The 23,704-nt window shown below is 47.1% G+C and overlaps 1 protein-coding gene across 1 annotated transcript; it reads left to right on the forward strand.

Moving 5' to 3' along the window:
* Positions 1–2,635: 2,635 nt before the first annotated feature.
* SYT8 (synaptotagmin 8) lies at positions 2,636–23,332 on the forward strand. Its single transcript, XM_032770664.2, has 9 exons — positions 2,636–2,662; positions 13,078–13,209; positions 15,205–15,362; positions 16,282–16,377; positions 16,848–17,015; positions 18,330–18,497; positions 19,538–19,655; positions 20,765–20,898; positions 22,010–23,332. The coding sequence occupies exons 2-9, from the start codon at positions 13,107–13,109 to the stop codon at positions 22,241–22,243; spliced, it is 1,179 nt and encodes a 392-aa protein (XP_032626555.1). The 5' UTR covers positions 2,636–2,662; positions 13,078–13,106; the 3' UTR covers positions 22,244–23,332.
* Positions 23,333–23,704: the final 372 nt, after the last annotated feature.

A 23,704-nucleotide genomic window follows, 5' to 3' on the forward strand; every position in this document is an offset into this window, starting at 1 on the left:
GAGAAAGAGGGATGTGTGAGTGAGGGGGTAAATGGTAAGGGAAGGATGGGGATGATCTGATGTTCTGATTCTCACAGTATCACATCTGAGAAGTGGAATTTAAAAGAAAAATAAATTGTGAGGACACTTTTCCCAGAAAATAATGTCTTGAGGAATAAGCTTCCACACACAATAGCAAGGAATGATGTAGGAGCACTGACTGCAGAGACCCCCCAGGTCCTGCAGCCCTACCAGGAATCAAACTCAGCCCTGCTGCATCTCAGTTCTTTAGAGCCTTTCTGCACAGCCAAATGGCCCCAGTGGGGAATTAGGTTATAACACAATTGCAAGTGGAGTTTTATAGCAGGGTTTGACTTTGCCTGTGTTAATGGGACCAAATCATAATGCAAGAATATTATATTTGATTACAGCTTTGGAGCCTGATTCTCTGCTGTGCTCCTGGGCAGGGGGGACACAGGTGCCTTCTTGCTCACTCAGATCCTGGGGGGCTCTGGGGACTGAAGCCTCAGAGCTATTTAACTAGCATTCCTGGAGAAGCTCCCAATGGCCAGCTTGCTATGCTGGCTTTCCACCTCCTGTGTATTCTGCTATGCAAAGGGAATTGCCATCTGCCCTGTCAATGCAGCTCTCCATCCCTTTAGTACCAAATGGATGGAGCAGCTGCCAAGGATCTTGCATGTAATTGTTCCAGGCAGGCTCCCAGTTAGGCCATGTCCACACTGCAAAATTAAGTCCACATAACTTAGTACAGCTGCTGCAGTAATTATGTCATTTGTGCATTGCCACACTTTGATCCTTGTGTTGGTGGTACACATCCTCACCAGGAGTGCTTGTATCTATTGTACTTCCAGCGTGGGGCATTGTGGGATGGCTTCTGAAAGCCAGTAACAGTCCATGTAAGCAACCCAGTATCTACACTGCTACTGCGTCAACCTACCTACGTTGACCGTGACGCTATGCCTCTCGTGGAGGTGGAGTTAAGTCGTGTAGCGAGGCATTTATGTCGGTGGGAGCAAAATTTTAGTCTAGACACTTCCATAGTTAGGTCGACACAAGCTGCCTTGCATTGGCCTAACCCTGTAGTGTAGACCAGGCCTTAGAGTCACTCTTTGAAATGATGTAGAAGTGCTGGTAGTGCAGAGCTCATGATAACCTCAGTCCCAGCCTCTTCCAGCAACAGTCACTGTAGACCAGGGGTGGGCAAACTTTTTGGCCTAAGGGCCACATCTGGGTATAGAAATTATATGGTGTGCCATGAATGTTCACAAAATTGGTGTTGGTGTGTGAGTGTGTGGGGGCGCAGTGAGGGCTCTGGCTTGGGGTGGGGACAGAAATGTGTTCAGGGTGCAGGAGGGAGCTCCGGCTGGGATTGTGGACTCTGGGATGGGGTTGGGGATGAGGGGTTTGGGGTGAAGCAGGGCGCTTCGGGCTTGGACCAAGAGGTTCGGAGGGTGGGAGGGGGATCAGGGCTGGGGCAGGGGATTGTGGCAAGGGCAGGGGGTGAGGGCTCTGTCTGGGAATGTGGACTCTGGGGTGGGGCTGAGGATGAAGGGTTTGGGGTGCAGAAGGGTGATCAGGGCGGGGACCGAGGGGTTCGGAGGTTATGAGGGGGATCAGGGCTGGGGCAGGGGGTTAGGATGTTGTGGGGGAGGCTCAGGGATGCCGGTTCCAGGTGGCGCTTACCTCAAGCGGCTTCTAGAAGCAGCGGTATGTCCCCCGCCTCCAGCTCCTATGCAGAGCTGCAGCCAGGCAGCCTTGTTGCACACTGCTCTGTCCGCAGGTGCCGCCCCTGCAGTTCCCAGACAATGGGAGCTGTGGAGGCGGCACTAGGGACAGGGGCAGCATGTGGAGCGGAGCCCCCTGACTGCCCCAAGCATAGGAGCTATAGGGGAGACATGCCACTGCTTCTGAGATCCATGCGGAGCGGACCCTGACCCTGCTCCCCGGCTGGAGCACCGGTGTGGGGCAAGCCTCAGACCCTGTTCCCCCGTGGGAGCTCGAGGGATGGATTAAAATGAATGGTGGGCCAGATTTGGCCCATGGGCCATAGTTTGCCCACCCCTTCTGTAGACAGTGGTGTAGAAACACTGGCTGTGGGGTAGCTACTAATGACTCCTGCCCCAAACTTCCCCAGTGAGGAAAAGCCTATAGCAAGTGGCTTTAACAGAAAGCGGAAGTGTCAGGTGTGCTGAGGTGGGTCAAAATAAGGAAGATAATTAATACCAAATTTAATTAAGCTGCCCACTTCAGAGGTTCCTGTCCCCCTGATGCAAACAAGCAGCAGAGTAACAATACCTGTTGCCTCCAGTTTCTTCAGCCTGTTAGCTTGTCCCCAGGCATGAGACAGTCTCTTGATTTTGCTTCCTGGTCCCACTGGGAGTTCCCGCAGTGGCTTTTTTGTGTGCAGGTGAATAAGTCAATGCCTAAGGTGGGGCTTCCTAGAGCCTTTCCAATCGGTCTGGTTTCTCAGCTCGCAAAGAAGAATTTCCTGTTTGGACTGCACTGTACAGAAACACGGTGATCCCTGTTGTGAGCCACCAGCTCTGTGTGCTGAGCTGAGGGCTAATGGGCCCCACAACAATGGGTCCTTTTCAGGTTCCGAGGTAGGAAGAAGAATCTATATACCCAGAAGAAGGGGAAAAGGGAGGCTGGAAACAAAGAGGTAAGTGATTTCCTTCCCCTTATATAGCCCCTACCTGCTTATCTGATACAAAATTACTGGCCAAATTCCACTCTGTGTGCAACCCCATTGACTCCTATAGGAGCTGTAACCTAGATCCCTGTCTGCCCTCAAGCTCAGATGTATCTCTCTCAGCGATAATGAGTATCTCTCTCCTGGGAAATCCCAGAATGAAGCCAAGCTTTATTCCGTTCAATCAGCTTAGTGCCCTGTAGCTTGGGTATATTCATTCTTGTGCACAGCATTCATTTCCTGCGCATTAGGGGACAGCTGGAGGGGCTTGTTTGCAGAATGTTAAGCATTCAATGGCTGGTGGGCAAGTATGGATTTTTGCTAGTTTCAGCTCTATTGTTTACTGCAGTCACCCATAGGATAAACAGAATTGTTCATTGTCCAACTTTGGTGGTCAGAATAAAGGTATTTCCTGTATATTTATTCTGTCTCCGATCAAATGCACTGCAAACAGTACTATTGTACAACGATGGTGTAGCACCTTCCATCCTGATGGGACCCAAAGTTCTTTACAGACAATATACATACAGCTCTGTTGAAATGCAGCCAGCTTGCTGACTGGTAGGCCAATAACTATCTAGCATGCAGCATACTTAGCCTGATGGGGTTGAGGGGAGAAGAGATTTGGGGAAAGGAAATCAGTTCCATGCTTGACTTCCATGCAAACTACTGAGGGAAGTTGTATAAAGTATAGTATAAAGTTGGCCATTTGAGGAAAGATTTCAGAAATATGTGGTATGACATGACCTTTTATGTGCCACTGCATATTTTATATATCATGGGGCCAGATCCTGCCAGGGCATAAATCAGCATAGCTACAGATTAGAACTACCCCATTTTTCACCAGCTGATAATCTGGGCCAGATCCTTGGGCGGGCCCATAATACACACAGCCCAACACAGGGAGAGTGGAAGTGGGTGAAGGCTTCCATAAGAGCAAGCTACAGCAGTTTGAAGATTGCTTTGATTTACACCATCTGCCCATGGTGCTAAGGGGCCATTCCAGCACCTGGGGATCAATGTGGGATAGGGACAGTGGGACTATGCCGCCTTTTCCACATGACCAGAAGTGGGGGCAGTGTATGAATTGTTATGGCAACTTGCCCCCTGAAGATCCCCTGTAGACAATAGAAGTGTTCAAGTAACCAGTTAAGCTAGCTTTAGGGCTGCTTTGAACTGCCAGAGCAGCACAAATCAGCTGGAAGGTGCAGAAGGTTGGGGACCTGTCTATGGAGAATGAAAACTCATAGGGGGCTTCTATTTGCTAGTCTTGCAATGGGATCTACTTCATTATATCATGACAGGAAGCAACCTGTTCAAATCAGAGAAAATCCAACAGATCCTCTTTAGTTACTAGTATAACTTGGCCATTAATGCCTATTGAAGCATTTATTCCACATCATTCCCCGATTTTTCTCTGTGAATGCTCCACAAACAAATAGTGATTTTCTCCAGTTTATTTGTTACCAAAGTTATTCACTGAATAATGTCTCCAAAGAATTCTTATTCTGGAGTCTGGTTGTGAGCAGTTTTATTGCAAGTGTTCAGTCTTCAAATTCATACTTCTCTGACAGGACACAAGGTACTTTCCTGTTACCTGCTTAGATTCATGGGCTGAGATTTTGTGTGTGTGGGCATGTAGTGGTGTTGCCGCCCAAACTGTATACCAGAGGTTTCAAACTGTGGGGCATGCCCTCTCGGGGGTGGGGGTGGGGGACAGAAGAATGTTTGGGGTGGGGGAGTGGCGATGCCAGGTGGCTCAGGCCAGCTCCGCATGGCAGGGCTGCCCGAGCTGGCCAGCCCCACATAGCGGAGCTTGGGGAGAGAGTGCCACCTCCACCCTGACTCACTCATTAAGTACACTGTAATTTAAATACCACTAAATTGGTAAATCTGGAAGTTAGACCTATACCTATTATTAATAGTGGTAAGTCCCCTGCCCTTCCAAATATAGGAATCATACTATGCCTATGCTCGGATTGTACTGTACAAATGCACATGACAGTGAATTCTTAGTTTGACTTCAGTAAATATTCTTCAATTTTTTTGCTTAACATTCCATTTCACCAGAAACTTTGCCAGGATCATAACTGTTAATTATTTGTATTAGAGTTGCTCTGAGATAGAGACCCCATAAAGATAGGTGGTGTATAAGTACATACAAGGCAGACCCTGTGCCAAAGAGCTTACAGTCTAATAGACAAGTCAGACAACATGTGGGAGAAAGAGAATGATTGTCTCTGTTACAGACTGGGACCTGAGACTGAGGGAGATTGAATGACTTCTTCAAGGTCACACAGGAGATCTGTGGCAGAGAGAAGAACTGAACCAAGATATCCTGGGTCACCATGCAAGACTCCCAGGAAACTTATTTCTTAGACTATTCACGGAAAATAAACACAGAAAAGCCTGCAGCGTTAGCTGAAATAAATGCAAACAGTTGAGAAAATATTGGCAAAAAATATTTTGCAGTATTCACTCATTTTTAGTTACTAACCAGTCAAAAACTATCTTTAAGTATTTATTTGCTTGCGTAGTTTTGGGGGAAAAGAATCTTCCTTGATGGGTTGATGTTTGCTCGCTCCTACTTGTTCACCTGACTGGATAGGTTATCGATATTTACCCTGGGCCAGCTCCTCAGCTGATGTAAATCAGCATAGCTCTCTGGAGATCCATTGAAAAGCTACTGATTTACACCAGCTGAGGATCTGGTTTAGTATATATTTGCACCAATACCAATATTGCACTGTATAATCTCTAAGTCTCTTTGGAACTCAACTTTGTTGGGGAGAGAGCAGTCCTTCTCCATAAAAATCTCAGAGCTAACTGCACCTGCACTTCTTGTGGGTCCTCCCCTGCTATATTAATGGATGTGAAAGACCCCCCTAATGTGAACCTACAATCTACCAAGATGGCTTAGATATAAAAAGCTCTGGCACCATCACCAGTGATCCATATTGCACAGCTTTCTGCTTCCTTCCACCTTGACCACTGTCTTCCACACAACCAACCTAAACTGGAACAACTGTAGCTCAAGTGAACACTTCCAGCTGAGTAGAAGCTTCCCCCATCTCCAGAGATCCTCCCATACAAACAAGCCAGGATAGAAGGGCCTGCAGCTGCCTTATAAAGCTCAGAGATTTATCCCTACTCTGAGTGAGTGAGTACCAGAACAACAGAACCCCTCCTGCTCTGTACTAACTTTCTCCTACTGAAAGGGTATTGCAGTGTAACATACTGGGGCAGGATATTTCTTACACCTAATAGCAGTAACTGGGACTGAAGTCAGTGGCAGTTGCTCAGATGCAGTGGAAGAAGAATGGGGCCCTAGAATTTGAAGCATAAAGAGAGAGCAGAGAAGTAAAAAGTAGCTAAAATGTCTTGCTTAGTTCTTCCTGCTTGAGGGGAAATTGAGAAAGCTAAACAGCTCTGCTAATGCATCAGGGCTAATCCCTGCCCCATTACACACACAGATTGACCACATGTGACTTGCTGTTTTTGATTAAGCTTAAACCTCAGAAAATCAGCCTGGTATCCTACCTATCAAACACAAGACAGCCCATCACTGGCTTTCTATATATAGGGACAGGCTCTCAGCTGTGCTAATTAGGAGAGCACCATCGAAGGGAACGTTGATGGGCTGACACCAATTAAGGAGCTGTCTCTGTATAAAAGTCAGCATCTTTCCATTCATGTGGGTAGTGCTATGCTAATTGACACCAGTGGAGGAGCCAGCCCAGAATGTTAATAGAGCCCTTGGGTTACAGAAGGTGTTGGGAGGAGAATAGCACCAGAAACCAATTTTCTGCAATGTTAAGTAATTAGGTGCCTGGAGAGACTTCCTGGGAGGTAGCCTTGGGACACTAATCTCTGACCTTTAACAACACCCAGTAAAGCAGGAGCGTTGCCAGGAAATTAACAGGCAGTGGAAAGGAGTTGCTGCGGACACCTGGTTCCCACCTTTGTGTGTGTACACACCCACACATTAATCTGTGACAGGCGCACACCCATTCTCGGGCTGAACGTCACTCCAGGGTGTGTAGCCAGGCATACATGTTGCATTCGTGGCAGATGACGTGTTCTCCTGAGAAGAAAGCTGTCCTGGGCCTGGAGGAGTTGGGTGCTAGAGAAGGAAAGGTGAAAAAGGATAACAGGGGAGCCAGCAAGCTTCCCACACAGCCCTGCCCCTGAATCTCAGTATTGTCCTGCAGCTAACACATTAGAATGTCTGTGGCACTTTTAGAATGAGCAGGGGGGTTAGTCCCTGCTGTCCTAACCAAATCCCCTTGTGGTTTCAGTTGGATACATTGTTCGTCACCTCCTATCCTAAACTGTTGTGTAGTGTTGTTGTGTGCTGTTTAGCAGCTGCCGTATTTCCACCCCAGAGGTGGAGGATGAGATCCTTTAGCTCCCTCAAAGGAGTATTGTAGAGCTAATTTTATGTCGTACTTTGAGATCTAGTGAAAGATGACACAGAAGTATCTGTGGTCTTTCCCTTCTCTTACTTTATTGTTTTCTGCCGTTGCGCCCCAGCCATTTGAATGTGGGTTTTCCTTCCTTCCTTCCCATTTCTAAGGCTCCTGCCAATAAACAGTTAGTCTGTCTGGTGAACATAGCAGTGCATCGATGCAGACCATGAGCTTGATTCTCATATACACTCAGGCCCTTTTAAACCACTCTGGCAGTGATGTAATGTACTCTGACTTTAAGGCCCCTTTTTGCTGCCAGAGCAATATAAAGAGGCTACAATATAAATGAGAATCAGGCCCTGTGTGTATGTATAAAGTGCGTGTGTATGTATAGAGCATGTGTGTGCATTTGTAGCTATCCATTACATATGTGAATGTATTTGTAAGAGTATGTCTATATTCGGGTGTGCTTGTGTGACACTACGTGTCTATTTTTAATATATACATGTGTACATTCCGTATATTCAATATGTGCATACGTGTGTAGGTCCGTGTGGGTGGATGTTTATACCTAGAGTAAGAATCTCTGAGTCTCTGCTCACATGCCTATCCTTGTGCATGCTGGCATTTGTGTGTGCCTGTTTGTGTATGTGCTTGGACTGGATACTATGAATTTGATCAAATCCACATCATTCAGTGCAGTGGGACATTTTTCCTGATGCTCTGTTCCGGATGCCAGCGGAGAGTTATGACTGTTTGTTTGCCATAGTTATCTTGAGGGCGTGGCACATGCCAAAGATCCATTTGTTCCATGTTTATATGAGGAACCAGCTTATTGTCCCACAACTTATATATTCCTGGGGTTAGATTGTAACTAAACAACACAGCCCTGAGCAAGGGGTGAGGCCAAAGCTGCATCAACCAGGGAGTAGCCCCAGCAGACATTTTGCCTCAGAGACTCCCCTTTGAGTCGCCATGCTTCCTTCTTGCTCTCCTGGAGTAGGAATTTATATTACCATCAGTAAAGTCCTACTTACCCCAAGCTGGCTCAATGAGTAGGGAGTTGGAGCCAAGGTTATGCTTGTTCCTCACCCATTCCTTGCTCACTTGCGCCACAGAGGGAGTATGCAGGCAAATAACCTTGCTTACTACTACATGCCTATAACAATCTTGGGGTTCATTAAATAACAAGCCAGTGAATGAGAAAGGAATAACACTTAATAAAACAAACTGGAGAGCTTCTGCAGTGAGTTGCGGCCCACAGCCATGTGGTCCCCAGCACCCTCCCCAGGTACATCTCCAAATTCCCACACTCACAACACTATCCCTTATGAGAGAGCAACTCCAAATCACAGTCTTTCATGAACATATCTCTACAATACCTGGACCCTGTATCTTGCTGCCTTAGGCATATGGGTGTAAGTGGCATTTTTGTTCCCACATCTGGGTGCGTGGTCTGAGCCAAAGTCTAGAAATTTGGGCATCACTATAGAAGTCTATTATGCAACAAAGGCAGTAGAAATTCCTGCACTGGCTTTCTTAAATTAAGTGTGAATGGGAATACATTTCTAATCGGACAGTTTACACACAGATTTCAGGGGGGAAATGTACACAAGTAGAAACCCGATGTTCTTTACCTGGGCTACTGAACACACCATATTGGATTATTAAAAGTGCAAGACCATTAAAAATGTAATTCGCTTTGCACTATTTTTATGGATTCTCTTTTCGCATTTCATGAAGCTTGGAGGCACAACTGCACAGGTTACTTTCACTTTTGTTTACAGTTTTCACTTTCTGATTCAAGGCACTAGCAGCTGGTTAGAGTTGCTGTCACTGCAGGGGAATATTTAAATTAAAGAATTTTTTCACTGAAGTTAAAACAAAATTAATTGAAGTATTTTCTAATGGATGCTTTGGAGTACATTTTACTTCAGACAAATGTGTGCTGAGAATTCTGAAATGCCTTTCTTCAGCACTGAATAGAGTCCATTCTTTGTTCTGCCTGCCTGATGTTTGGAAATTTACATGGGAATTTCAAAAGTGCTCAGTGTTAGCAGAACTCTGATCTCAGTTGGGGCCTCTAGGTACTACTATACTGCAAGTTATACTAGCCTTGAATTTAATTAAATCATTAGCTGAGGTTTGTGAATCACTTTGAAAACACAAAGCTCTGTGTGCATTTATTACTGTTATGAGACATTCTCAACAAAACTCAGCCAAGGGAAGTTTCTCTTTAGGAATATTCTCTGCCCACGACTTGTCTCTTTGCTGAGTGGCAGCATGGCAGGCAATATAAACTTGCCTTTTCTCATTAAATGCAGACATGGTCACCTTCAGCAAGTGGCTGCTGGGAGCCAAGGTAAACAGGCACATACTTTGCAGTGTCCATCACATCATTCTGGCCCGCCATTTATTAATATTATTCCAGGGAAGAGATCCACACACCTGGTTTTGATTATTGACTGGCCAGCACCCAGCACATTCATGGACAGGTGTTGCCCACTCTTGCTTGGGGGAAGGGCCTTGTTTATTGTAATTGTGTAAACATTCCTAGTAATAATACTAATGACACCTAGAGCTTTTCAGCAGCAGATCTCAAAGCACTTTACAAAGGTCAGAATCATTATCCCTCTTTTACAGATGGCAAAACTGAGGCACAGAGGTGAAGTGACTTGCCCAAGGTCACCCAGCAGGGCAGTAGCAGAGCCAGGAATAGATCAGGTCTCCTGACTCCCAGTCTAGTGCTCCATCCACTAGCACATACTGCCTCCTGCTGAAGTCTCTACTAAGGACTTCTCTGATTGCTGACTCACTATCACAGCAATTTTTCCTTTTGCTTCCGACTCAGCCAACATTAGGCCAGATTGTGACCCCTTTGTGCACAACGCTGAGCTATTATTCATGGTTACCTCCAGGGGAGACAATATGGTCAAATAGCTATTGCACTGGCCCAGGACACAGGAGAGGTATGTCACTTTTCTTCTCTGTGCTTCTATGTCTCCCATTCTTTGTCTGTTTAGACTGTAAGGTCTTTGGGCTTGGGACTGTCTCTCAATATGTGTATGTTAAACATCAAGCACAACAAGACCTTGATCTTGGAGGCATCTCTTGATGCTATAGTCCTATAAATAATTGAAGTCAATGGGATGAGTTGTGAGAGTTACTGTTCAGCTGAGTAATGGGGCCTGGCCCATTGTTAGTACCCTCACATACACATATCCCAAACCTCTCTTCTCCTTGTTGATTCATTTAATAAATAATCTCTTCCTGTTAATTCTGGAAAAAAGGCTGATGTGTGGTTGCTGGTGTGACAAAGTACCTCCTTTACCTTGGCGGGTCCTGCACTTATTGGCGGATTTGCTCACCTCGGTGATCTTCCCCTCTGGTGGAACCCACAGTCTGGATCAACTCCTCCTGTGTCTGATCAGGAATTGGGAAGTTTGGAGGGAACCCAGTCCTGCCCTCTACTCTGGCTTCCAGCCCAGGGCCTTTTGGATTGCAGCTGTCTATAGTGCCTCCTGTAACAGCTGCATGACAGCTATACCTCCCTGGGCTACTTCCCCATGGCCTCCTTCAAACACCTTCTTTATCCTCACCACAGGACCTTCCTCCTGGCTGTCTGATAATGCTTGTACTCCTTTAGTCTCAAGCAGCACATCCTTACTCATAGTCGGCAGTCTCAGTCTCAGCTCCTTGTGCCTTCTTGTCCCACTCCTCACACACACTTCCTCTCCCTGGTTTCTCCTTGCCTGACTGGAGTGCAGCTCCTTTATAACCCAGGTTGCCCTGATTAGCCTGCCTTGATGTTTTGGCTGCAGCTGTTCTAATCAAAGTAGCTATCTCCACTGCCTTCTAGAAAGATCTTAATTGCCCAAGGTGCCTTGATTAACCTGAGCAACTGCCATTTGGTTACCATGGTCCTAGGGATTTGTTTAGCCTGGGGCTAACATACCTGTTCCTCAGTACTTTACTGTAGCCATCTGGCCTTGCCCTATCACACTGGACATTCATAGATGACATGATTCTCCTTTCCTTCCACCTATCCATGCTGTAATGTCCCACTGGCCATATGACTGTGTTTCCACGCTGGTGGGTGCCAGATGCAATGCTCTCATAGAGCCAAGTTAATGCAGTCACAGCCTGGGGATTAAGGGTCCAATACTTGATGCCATGGTACATGTCTATAAAGGTAATGAGATGTTAACCCAGTGCTGGAGGCTATGATTAACATAGTGGAGGCGAAGATGCAGTCATGTCTCAGGGCTGGAGGCTCCCAGATCCTGCACAGCATCATAACGAAGATGGTGTACTAGGATGCAGTTCTTAGTGTCTAGTATGCTCCAAGTTTACTAACGTGCTGTGGTTTCAGTTGGACACTGTGTTCTCCACTTCCTGTGCTCAACTGCAGTGTTGAGTTACAGACTGCTTCTAATCCTCTTTTACTTTCCACCCCAGAGGGGGTTGCATTTCAGTGAGTGAAAACAGAGGTCTGTCTGTGTGGTTTGTAACACTTCCCAAGCATGTTGGAATCTTTAGGGACATATGGGTGTACTATAAATGCAAGGGGCCCATGATTCTGTATGCAGAGTTGAGCACTCCATGCACGGATCACTGACTTTCCACTATCTCCCCCTCCATTGCTTCATGTGGATACTCATTTGCCCCATGAACAGAATTCAGGAGCTGGGCTGGGGAAGGAAGAGAACGGAGCAGAAAAGAAACTGCTCTCTCTGGCATCCTCTATTACCTACTGCGGGTCCCCTCTGAGGCTACTACTGAGCAAGGGGATTCAGCCAATGCAAATGCAACTCCTGTTCCAGCCATGCTGCCACAGGGACAGGTCAGCGCCAAATGGCTCCTGTATCTGTGGAGAAGGAAGTTCCTTTCCTCCTGGATCCTTGACATTTGTAGGGTTGGGAGGGAGCATAACTCCTACACCTCCAGCTCCTCAGTCTCTCCCACCTGAGGCAATGGCTGCAGGTAAGCACCATGAGCGTAAGTGGAGCCTTCATCCTCCCTGTCCCCTTTCCAGAAGTTTCTCTTTAGGAGGAGACAGTCACATTACATAGAATCACAGTCTTTCTTAAATAGGAGGCATTTATTAAACAAAAGCACAGATGACAGACACAATCAAACAGACTTCCGCATAGCTTGGGTACCAACTTTATCTCTGGGCTGGTCTACACTGGGGGGGGATCGATCTAAGATATGCAACTTCAGCTACGTGAATAGCGTAGCTGAAGTCAAAGTATCTTAGATCGAGTTACCTACCGTCCTCATGGCGCGAGATCGACATCTGCAGCTCCCCATGTTGACTCTGCTACAGCCGTTCGCATTGATGGAATTCCGGAGTCGACAGGAGCACGTTCGGGGATTGATATATGGCGTCTAGATGAGACGCGATATATTGATCCCTGAGAAATCAATTGCTACCCGCCAATACGGCTGGTAGTGAAGACGTAACCTCTTCTGTTGCTTATCAGGGACTACAACCTCTCTGGGGGCTGGTCTACACTGGGGTCGGGGGCGATCTAAGATACGCAACATCAGCTACATGAATAGTGTAGCCGAAGTCGAAGTATCTTAGATCAATTTACCTGTCGTCCTCACGGTGCTGGATCGACATCTGCGGCTCCCCCTGTCAACTCCGCTACAGCCGTTCGTGCAGGTGAAGTTCTGGAGTCGACGGGAGCGCTTTCGGGGATCGATATATCGATCCCCGAGAAATCGGTCGCTGCCCGCCAATATGGAGGGTAGTCTAGACGTACCCTGGAATTCTATCCAGCACACAGAGACACCTAGTGGTTGAATATTATAATACAAATTATCACATTATTGCAGAGGAGATCTGGTCCATATTTTACTATGTTTGTTTCATGTGTTATATGTATTTACTCTTACTGGAGTCCGGGATTGGAGAGACAAACAGTGCAAAGGAAATTAATTTCCCATTTATCGTGTTTGTTTCTTCAGCTCACCCACACCTACTCACGGCTAACAAAATGAGTTCAAACAGCACTACTGCCCCCAGTGCCCTCACGACGACCGCTGCTCTGACTACTGCCACGCCTGGCTTCATCGATGGCATTATTAACAAAATACCTTGTGAGTAAATTAAAGTGGCAGAGTGGGCACAAGTGTTGGGTTCATCAGGGATTAATTTATTTGCTGAATTCATCTTGAGTCAACCATGCTTCCTCTTGGACTTACCCTTGATCTCACAGATGGCTGCCACCAGCCAAAGCTCCATGGCTGCCACCATAAGCTTTAAAGCCCTCAGCTCCCCCGAACCTCTGCAGCAGCCAGGGAGAGAGGAAGGTGTACCCTGCAGACTGAGGAGACTGCTCCTGGCCTCAGAGTCTACTGGTCCCTTCTCCCAACCAACTCTTTTGTCTTTTTCACCCCTCCAGCTCCACTTCATGGTGATTTGAAGTGAAAACTCAGAGACAGGATGGCTTAATGTGATGACTCTGTCCTAAGGACCAAGTTTGAATGGGGGCTTCCTTAGCCACTGGGCACCTTAGAAAGAGCAATGAAGAAAGGGAGAATTTAGGAAATGATGACAGAGCCACCTAGTGGCACCACACTTTAGGGTTGTGTTCGGCTGTTCAGCATAAGCCTGGTGCCAGGGCCTTGGCCAGGAAAGGGCTTGAACTTCTGTGGCCTGATTCCTGGGTTGTGCTGCACTCCAGTGGCAGTTTCTGATAAACTTTTAAAATGTAGGTAGTTGTTAACCCCACTAAATCTAAAAATGATTCGTACAATCAGCGTAGTGTTTATTTTGGGGTGGCAGGAGGAGGTGTTTAGCTGGATGTTTCTGATAGGAAGATCAGCCAGGAAAGAGTGAACAATGAGACCATGGAAACTGGTATCTTTAGGTTTCAGATTTAACAGCCTAGTGAGATGAACACAGTGGTTCATGGCTGTCAGAGAGTGATTGTTCCAGGCTGTCTCCGGACTCCTGGAGGCAATAGTGCAGCTGTTACATCCGGTTATGTTCTATACCTTTAGTTTTTTCAGCCATGAACATTTCTTTTTCCAAAGTGAAAGTTTGTATTTTGCAGCAAATTCCTGCATTAAGGGAGTCAACTCCCAGGCCAGTTCCATTGCTGCAGAACTGCAGGCGAAATTCAACCATGAGTACAAGAGCTTAGCAAAACTGATCTTTAGAACAAATATAGCTCAGCTGGGAGCCCACATATTAACCTCTAAATAACTATGAATTCCCACAGCTACAGTGCTGGTTCTGTCATGCTGACCTATACTGATTCCTCAAACAGAGGCATCTCTGCCACATCATTTAATGATGGCTGGGAACATAGCATGTGCCACTGCTGGATCTGATATTCACAACCCCTTTATCATAGAATATCAGGGTTGAAAGAGACCTCAGGAAGTCATCCAGTCCAACCCCCTGCTCAAGACATGACCAATCCCCTGATAGATTTTTGCCCCAGATACCTAAATGGCCCCCTCAGGGATTGAGCTCATAAGCCTGGGTTTAGGAGGCCAATGCTCAAACCACTGAGCTATCCCTCCCCCCTTTTACTACTGCTTGTTTTCTCCCAAACCCATGATGATCAGGAAGCACATAAAGGAACCTGCCAGGATATAAGCAGGTGGGATTTAAAGGACATGGCAGTGTTTGTGCAGGATGTGACACTCAATCCATCTCCATGGGGTTATTCTCCCCCTCCCCACCCTGACAGCTAGGGATGTTACGCACAGAGAAGATAAGGCCAGACTTTTCAGATGGGTGTGCCAAGCGTTAGACAATTCATTAATCCATATTCCAGCACATCAGTCACAGTGGCCTCATTTTCAGAAGTGCTGATCACACACAGCTCTGAGTTAGTTCAGGGGAGTTGCAAAAGCTCAACATCTCTGAAAATCTGACCACTTTTATTTAGACGTCTAAATGTGGATGTAGGTGCCTAACGTCCACGATTTGGTCCTTAAGTGATTTGCCCAGGGCTCAGATGATAACTCAGGAGTCCTGATAACATTCTCTCCCTAGAAACAGGTATTATCTAGACAGGCATGCCATTAAAAAGTGATCTAACCCCATTTTCTCTCTTTGTTTCCAAAACGGTGCAACAGTACCCAAATGGGCTCTCATCGCCATCGCAGTTGCGGCAGGCCTTCTCCTCATCCTCTTCCTCATCTGCATCATCAAGTGCTGCTGTTGCAAGAAGAAGCACAAGAAGAAGGAGAAACTCAACTTGCAAAACATCAATGGCTCCACCACTGCCAGTCTGGTATGCTCCTCCCATTGTCCCTCCTCTGCCTTACTCCACAGCTGGTAGATGCATTCAGAAGCAGCAGCATGTTCTAGTGAGCTGACCAACAAGGCTGGAGAGCCAAGAACTTATGGGTTTTGCCATGGAATCATAGAATATCAGGGTTGGAAGGGACCTCAGGAAGTCATCTAGTCTAACCCCCTGCCCAAAGCAGGACCAATTACCAACTGGGGCAGCTTCTGTTCAGAAATGATCTCAGGCTAAATTAGCAATGTGCGCTGCAGGCCAGAATGAGGATGGTTTAGCACAGATGTTTATGAAGAACTTCCCCAGCACCTGCCTGTCTGATGACTTTATGGTTCTAGTTAGTGCTATGAGTTACCCATTTTCACGAGCTCCAAATTAATCAGCTATGGAAACAGAGGAAGAAAAACAGAAGTACATGATGCAGTCTGTCTTTGAGTCTGGGAGCAGCCAGCATGAGAGAGATCTATGTGTAGTGTGGCAGAATAAGACGTACCAGCGTCCCTTTTTGGACTACTGCGGCTTATTGATGGAGCCTTGCATAATCCTGAGGTTGTCCTGATTTTTGTTTGCTTGCTTCACTTCAATGTGGCCGGTCTTCAGACTCGTATTCCCAGAATGTAATAGGGATCTTTTCATCATTTGTCACAATCTAAACATGACTTTAAAACAGTGATCTCCAGGACTGCATCACCCTGCAGTACAGTGTAATGAGCTTGGGGTTCACTCTTATCTGCTCAGGAAGGAGCAAGCAGCTTGGGCTGACAGCATCATCTCTGGAATATGGTGACATGGTTAGAGAACTGCATTGTTGCCCCTAGTCTCCAGCCATGGAGAAATCCCAAAGATTCCAGTCTTGAACCTTCATGAGCATTGTTATTTTGGAAGACATTCTGCTGTTTTCTTGATGTAGGTCCAGCCAGATATGGAAGATTTGGAGTCTGGACTCGAGAACGAGAAGCGAGGAAGGCTGCAGTATTCCCTGGAGTATAACTTCCGTAGCCAGGAGGTAGGACTCGCTACGCCAGGGTGAACTACTAGGAGCTCAAGGAAGTGGCAGGAAATGCGTTTTTCTTGCATGGTCAGATTCTTCTCCATCATAGGATTCCAAACCCTCTCCTTTCAGAGCCAGCTCTGCACCTTTTCCCCTTGCCCATCACATTTTCCACCCCTACACCAGCCAGCCAGCATGCTGATCCTCTGCTGTGCACACAGCTCCAGTTCCTCCCCTAAACCTATGGGCACAGCTGCAGATACTAAGTAGGTCCTAGCCCGCCAGTTGGCCATCGGGGTCCCTTCTGCCTTCCTGGCTACTGATCCATAACAGCACCTCCAACATTGCTTTCTACAACAAGCACCTACCATGCTTTTCTGTGTCCAGTTGCAACAGACTTTGCCTACAGCCACCTGGAAGGCTGTAAAGCCAAGCCAGCTCTCTCCCCTTACATGGAATAACCTTTTGCTGTTGATATTTTTCAGATGAAGGTTGGAGTGAAGCAGGCAGCAGATTTAAAGGCCATGGACAGTGGGGGGACCTCTGACCCATATGTTATTGTCTATTTAACATCTGATATGAGGAAGAAGTATGAAAGCAAGGTTTACCGGAAGACACTGAACCCTGTCTTCAATGAGACCTTCACCTTCCAGGTGAGAAACACTCTCAGCTACTTCCTCTCATCCAGATTGCTGCTGTAAATTGCTCTTGACTCACTGCTTGTGAGCTGAAAGCAGACATCAAATAGCTAGTGCTGATCCTGCACAGTGCAGATAAAGAGTGTGGCATGTACGAAAGCAAGGCAAACAAGTGAGCAAGAGGAGGACATGATCCTATTAGTGAGAGCACTGCTGCGCGTCCAACAAAATCCTCCTGCTTTGTGGCAGGAGTAAGGCCAAGGAGGAGAGACGCAGAAGATGAATGTGTCCTCAGGCCCACCCATTCTTACCCACACATTCCCTTTTATGCCCTGGATTCTTGAGAATAAAGAAACAGAGTCTGAGATTTTCTTACATTCATACTTACACCTTTTCCCCGTCACAAGGCGGCTCTGTCACTACCCAGTGTGCCACACTGCCTGGCCTGTTTCTTGCTCTCTTAACCACCAACACACACCAGATTGTTACCCTTTTACCACATGGCTATTTATTTTTCACTTACACAGTATGATAGAATGCATTGCAGGCTTATACAGTGGGAGGAGACTTCTACACGGCCATCTCTCCTCAGCTCAGGCTCACCCTCCAAACTTCCCCCAGCTCCTGTTCCTCCCACTTACATCTTCCCCATTACTGAGCCAAATTGCCTCCTTAGCCCAGCAATTACCGCCCCAAGGTCATTAATCCCCAGCAGAAACTGACAAATTGGCTTTAAGGAAGCCTGCACTCGTCCCAGTGCTGCAGCAACCAGGGTGCTACTCATAGTGCCCTGTCACACTCCCCTCCATTGCCCCCCTGAATCCCTCACTCGTGTGTGCTGCAGCACAATCAGTTTGCTCTCCTTGTTGTGCAGCACTATACACACACAGCTGCAGGACTAAAGCGTTGGTCTCCTGCACAAACACTGCTGTGTCCTGCCAGTTTCTTCTGCTGCGTCTGAGTGGGAAACGGGGACTTGTCACCTCTCATTGGCCCCTCCTGCAAATGATCCCGGTAACAAATCTTCCCTCCTTCCTTTGGTTTCCAGGACCCAGAGGTCCTTCCTGCTCAGGGCTTAGGGCCAGCAGAGCAGTGTGTTGGGAATCCTAGTGCTGAATGACCATGGAGGCTGACTCTCACTCTGGGAGAGGAGGAGAGCCTGCCCAGGCCCAGATGTGCCTTTTGCACAAAGGAGTGGCAATGGAGTGAGGGAAGCTCTGTTACAGCTCTGCTGCCCCAGACTAACGAGACAGAGTGCCAACAGAAGAGCACAACAGTGATATCATTAACTCCCCCACTGCAATTCCTTTCTCGTCTCCTCCCGGACAGATTCCCCAGGCAGAGATGTCCGAATCCACTCTGGTGATGCAGATCTATGACTTCAACCGCTTTGCCAAACACGACATCATTGGCGAGGTCCGGCTGCCTCTGGGCGACTTCGATCTGCAGCACGTGATTGAGCAGTGGCAAGAGCTCACTGCTGCCAGTAAGATGGAGGTGAGTATGCAAGTCAACCCCTGGAGTGAGGGGAGCAGCAAGTGGGCAAAGGGAAACTGAACCAGTGGCAAAATATCTCACAGATCTTACCATGGAAATCTTGATTCCACCACTTTCACTCGTGTTGAGCAGCGCCTCTCTCATCAGCAAGTACTTCTGCTGAAGTTCCATGGGCTAGAACTGTTGCAACCCTTACTCAATTGCACAGGGGCGCAAAGTCTGCCTGGTTGCTCAGATTTCCCCTCCACACACAGTGAGGAGAACAGAGGCTACTCCCTCCGCGTGCCCTGCAATGAGCCAGTAAGTGAGGAAGGGATGGAGAAGGGTGAAGAGTGCTGAGATGGTTGGTTACAGAAGCAGGATGGCTAAGCCAGGCAGTCAAAAGTCATGAGTCAGCACCCTCCTCCCCCTACATCATGAGATTTTTCAAAATAATAAACATTGGGTTCTTTTTATTTGTCTTGCTTTTTGGGCCATTAAGACTCACATTTTCAAGCTTTCCTCTTTAATCATGAGGCCAGAAGACTAGAAATGTACTTTTAAAAAGTTGTTTGAAAATGGAAATTCTCTTATGATGACAGAAGTCCAGGAGCTGGGATTTTAAGAAAAGTACCAAATATTATGAGACTCATGATATGAATCACAAGAATTGGCAATGTGGAATTGTTTCTGTTCTCTGGTTGGATGAAATGCTACTAACCAAAACAGTGTGAAATGCAAATGTTGAAGTTGACAGTCAAATCTACAGTTCAAAATTCATGCTGTGCTGCTTATTCACTGTAAATTATACCATTTATGTAATTAGAGTTACATAAAATAGTTACATAAGTTATGTAAATGAGTTCCATCAGTTATAGCATGAACTATAGTTTGTAGTCCTGGTTTTAATACTCCTAATTAACAAGTAGAAGTTTGCTATTAATTTTGTCTAGTTATAAAACTGGACAGTTTCTTGGTGTGTCTGAAGATTATTTGCAAATAGAGGGGGAAAAGGTAAAATTCAGTGAATACAAGATTAATTGACTTTGTGTTTCTAACAGCAAGAGCGCCTCGGGGAGATATGTTTCTCACTCCGATACATCCCCAGCACCAGCAAGCTCACTGTGGTGATCTTGGAAGCCAAGAAGCTCAAGAGGATGGACTCCAGTGGATTATCAGGTAAAGAGGAAGGGGCCACAATGATTATTCAGTGAGGGATTTGGGAGTGTGGTGCACACAAGGAAGGACACACCATGACGCTGCATTGACAGATAAGCTCCAACTGGACAGGTTTTCCTTAAACACAGGTCTATCTCTGCCCCAGCACAATTCAGGCTTGACTCCTATTGCTATAATGGGAGTGGAGATAAGACGGACAGAAATACAGAAGGTACCAATGGTATGAGTTGTGGATTCAAATTCAGCCTCAGGTAATGAGGATGAATGAGTTTGATAGTCTAGTTCCAGTTTCCAACACTTACACCATATATTTGCAAGAGAGATAAGGGGTGAGGTAATATCTTTTATTGGATCCACTTCTGCTGATGAAAAAGGTCACCCACCTTGTCTCTCTAATATCCTAGGACCAACATGGCTACAACAACACTGCAAACATATATTTGTAACACCGTTTGGTAAAAGCTTGTACAATAGGCAACTTCTGCATTTGTCTTCAGAAGAAGGGCTCTGGGGGCAACCCCAAACAGTTTGTGTGAGGACTTTGTGTCTGTAGGTGGAAAGGGCTCAGGATAGACCTCCTCTGTGTGTATGGGGCTGGGAGCAATTCTGTTCTGTGTTTAAAGGAACCCCCTAGCATATGAAGTTAGATCCCCCATGCCTTATGCCTCTCCTTTGCGTCTACCTCTCTTCCTCCTTTTGCCCCATCACAACCATTGTGAGGAGTAGGAAGGGCTGAAAGTTGGGATTCAGGTGCATTGGCAGAGCTGTGTGGAATTGCAGGAGATATCACAGATCAGGACTGAGGTTGGTTGGCTGAATTGTGGGGGAAGCCCAGGGCTGGGAAAGCAGGAGTTGCTGCAGGTCAGAACAGAGATGCACTGCCAACACTGTGGGCTACAGCAGCAGTGGGCCCTCTAGGTCAGGACTGAGGTGCATTGGCAAAGCCATGCAGAGGCCAGTTCCCAGGAAAGCTAGCAGAATTCTGAATGCCAATGGTCTATGAAGATGTTTCATGGGCAAGCTGCGGAAATCTTTGCACCAAGGGATGGCATTAATGATACTGGTTGGCCATGCCCTCCACTCCTTCCTACGTTCTCTTTGTTTCTCAGACCCCTTCGTCAAAGTGCAGCTTATCTTGAACAAGAAGAAATGGAAGAAGAAGAAAACAGGTGTCAAGAAGAGCACTTTAAGCCCCTACTTCAATGAGGCGTTTAATTTTGAGGTGCCTTTCAACCAGATCCAGGTAGGTTTCCCCAGCCAGGGAGAGCATTCAGAAACAGACAGCACCACTAGCAATGAACCCAAGGTCACTGGCTGTGAAGTGCCTGCTATAGCTGAGAGTACTGACAAAAAAAAAAAATAGTCCTGTTGGTGCCATGAGCTGCCATTGTGATGGTGGCTTAGTCTTGCTCAGTTGCTTTGCCAGGCTAAGGGAAATGAAGTGGTGTCTCCTACAACACAGGGGTCTCCTGCAATACAGACAGACATGGAGTTTGGAACTCAGGAAGGTGAAGGATTTGAGTGAGGAGGGGTGAGTGGCTTTCAGGTGCTGCCCCATCTTGGCTGATGCTGTCATCCTCAGAGGAAATCTTGCACCCCGGATTTACACTGGGGATGTGTAGGGGACCTTGCTGGTTGCATTTTTCATTCCAGATCCAGATACTGTATTTCTCACACTTTTCTGTAGCACAGCTGGGAGCAGGGGAGTGGTCAGGAGGTAACGGAAAGGAATGGGAAGCATCTCAGAGTGGGTTCTCCCTCTTCCCGGTGTGAGCATGACCCTCCCAGCCAAACCAGCTGAACCTCCAAGCCCTTCCCTTTCCAGGGGATAAGCATAAGCCAAATCCCAGTTCATGCTTTGTTTTCAAGAAGGGGTGGGGATGCATGCCAGTCAGTCAGTCTGTCCCATCAGCCCAACCCCAGTCATGGCTGGCTTCTTCCTCCTTTTAGACAGGGGCACTAAGCATGTAGGGTTAACAAACCCAGCTGCATCTGCTCTGCAATAGCCACTTAACTCTTCCCTGATTGATTTTATACACACTCATGCAGAGGCGTACATGCCTTTCCATAGGCAGCCCCAGCCAACCTGCTCAGGGGCCAGTGGTACATTTTAGGAGACAGAGAACATATCCCTCACAGAGAGAAGGGATTAAAACATTTTACAACGGCATCCCTATGGGAAAATCACCCTTTTCTTTCTAGCCATGCTCCCTCATTTTCTTTTCCTCTGAATCCTTTTGCCTGCCTTCTTCTGCTTCCTTTTCTATCTGCCCTCTATTGTCTTTATTCTCCCTTTCCATGCATCCCCTCCTTCCTTCTCTCTCTCACCTGTTCCATTTGTGCCTTCCCTCCAGAACATCGACTTGGTGATTTCTGTCTGGGATCATGACAAGGTGACCAAGAACCAACAGATCGGCAAGCTGTTCCTGGGCTGCAGAGCCACGGGCAACCAGCTGCGCCACTGGTCAGACATGCTGGCCAATCCCCGCCGACCCATCGCCCAGTGGCACAACCTGCAGCCGGTAGAAGAAGTGGACAACGCCCTGGGGCTCAAATCCCACTTCAAGCTGCCTCTGCCTGGCAAATAAAGGGAGGTTTCTATCTCTCTCTCCACTTGGGATCATAAGGAACCTGAGACAATGGGTGTGCTTGGATGGATGGTCTGGAGTGCCAAGGAAAGGCAAGAAGTGCCCAGCCTGGGAGAGTTGGGGGATTTTGCTATGAAAAATCTGTATCAATTAGATTTGTAGCCAAAATATAAGTGAGCAAGAACCAAGTTCCCCAGGCCATGTTGGGAGCTGGTCACTCATGCATCTGGCACCTTAGGGTAATGACAAGAGCTTTGAGAGCACCAGAACCTACAATCCATCCCCAGGATAACTATCCTCTTCGAGCCAGTGGAGGGAACTGGATGGAACATGTCTCTGTGCTAAATTTTGGGGTTGAGAGTTGATGCAGAGACGTGTACCCAAGGCAGGGTGGGTGGGGATCTGGAAACAGCCTGGCCTCGCGTGAGGAGGGGGATACTGGCAATGTACGGACACATGGAGTGGGTTATTTCCACTGTGTCTAGGAGAGAGAAATACATGCGACTGAAAATAATGCAATGATGACACTTCCTTTGACACAAACCTGCACAATAGCAACAACACAGTTCAATGGACTGGCACGGATGGATGGGCTGCTTCTTACTGGAAGGATCCAGGTGGGATGATCATCCATAATCATGTTTTACTCAGGGGGAGGGCATTCCTAGAAGGAAAGACATGATGTCAAGGAGTCTGGTCCTCAGACTGAGGGGCAGAAGGACAGACTTGCAGTCAAGGCACTGGAGACCTGGGTTAAATTCCCTGCTCTGCTACAGGCTTCCAGTGGACTTTAGGCATGTCACCTAGTCTCTCAATGGGAATACCAGGGCTGCCCTACCTCCTAGGCATGGGGTGGGGCACCCACTTTGACACAAAGGTCATGGGGCTATATACCTAGTTAGACAGACCTTCTGTGAGGATCCCGTCCTCAGTTCTAGGAGCCACTTCACAGCCAGTGAGCTTGGTGTGTGTCGGTTATGGTGTGCTCTCCCTACCTGGCTGGATGCTGCTGCTGTATTTAACATGGATTAACTCCCCTTGATTGCAGCAAATAGACACTGACAGGCTCCTCTAGTACTTCTGTGCCTTTCTCTTAGGGTATGTCTACACTACAGGATTATTCCGATTTTACATAAACCGGTTTTGTAAAACAGATTGTATAAAGTCGAGTGCACGTGGCCACACTAAGCACATTAATTCGGTGGCATGCACCATGGTCCAAGGCTAGCGTTGATTTCCGGAGCATTGCACTGTGGGTAGCTATCCCGTAGCTATCCCATAGTTCCCGCAGTGTCCCCCGCCCACTGGAGTTCTGGGTTGAGATCCCAAATGCATGATGGTGCAAAAACAGTGTCGTGGGTGATTCTGGGTAAATGTCTTCACTCATTCCTTCCTCCGTGAAAGCAACGGCAGACAATCATTTTGTGCCCTTTTTCCCTGTATTGCCCTGGCAGACGCCAT

Source organism: Chelonoidis abingdonii, chromosome 4, assembly GCF_003597395.2.
Source record: "Chelonoidis abingdonii isolate Lonesome George chromosome 4, CheloAbing_2.0, whole genome shotgun sequence".
Classification (NCBI taxonomy): Eukaryota; Metazoa; Chordata; order Testudines; family Testudinidae; genus Chelonoidis; species Chelonoidis abingdonii.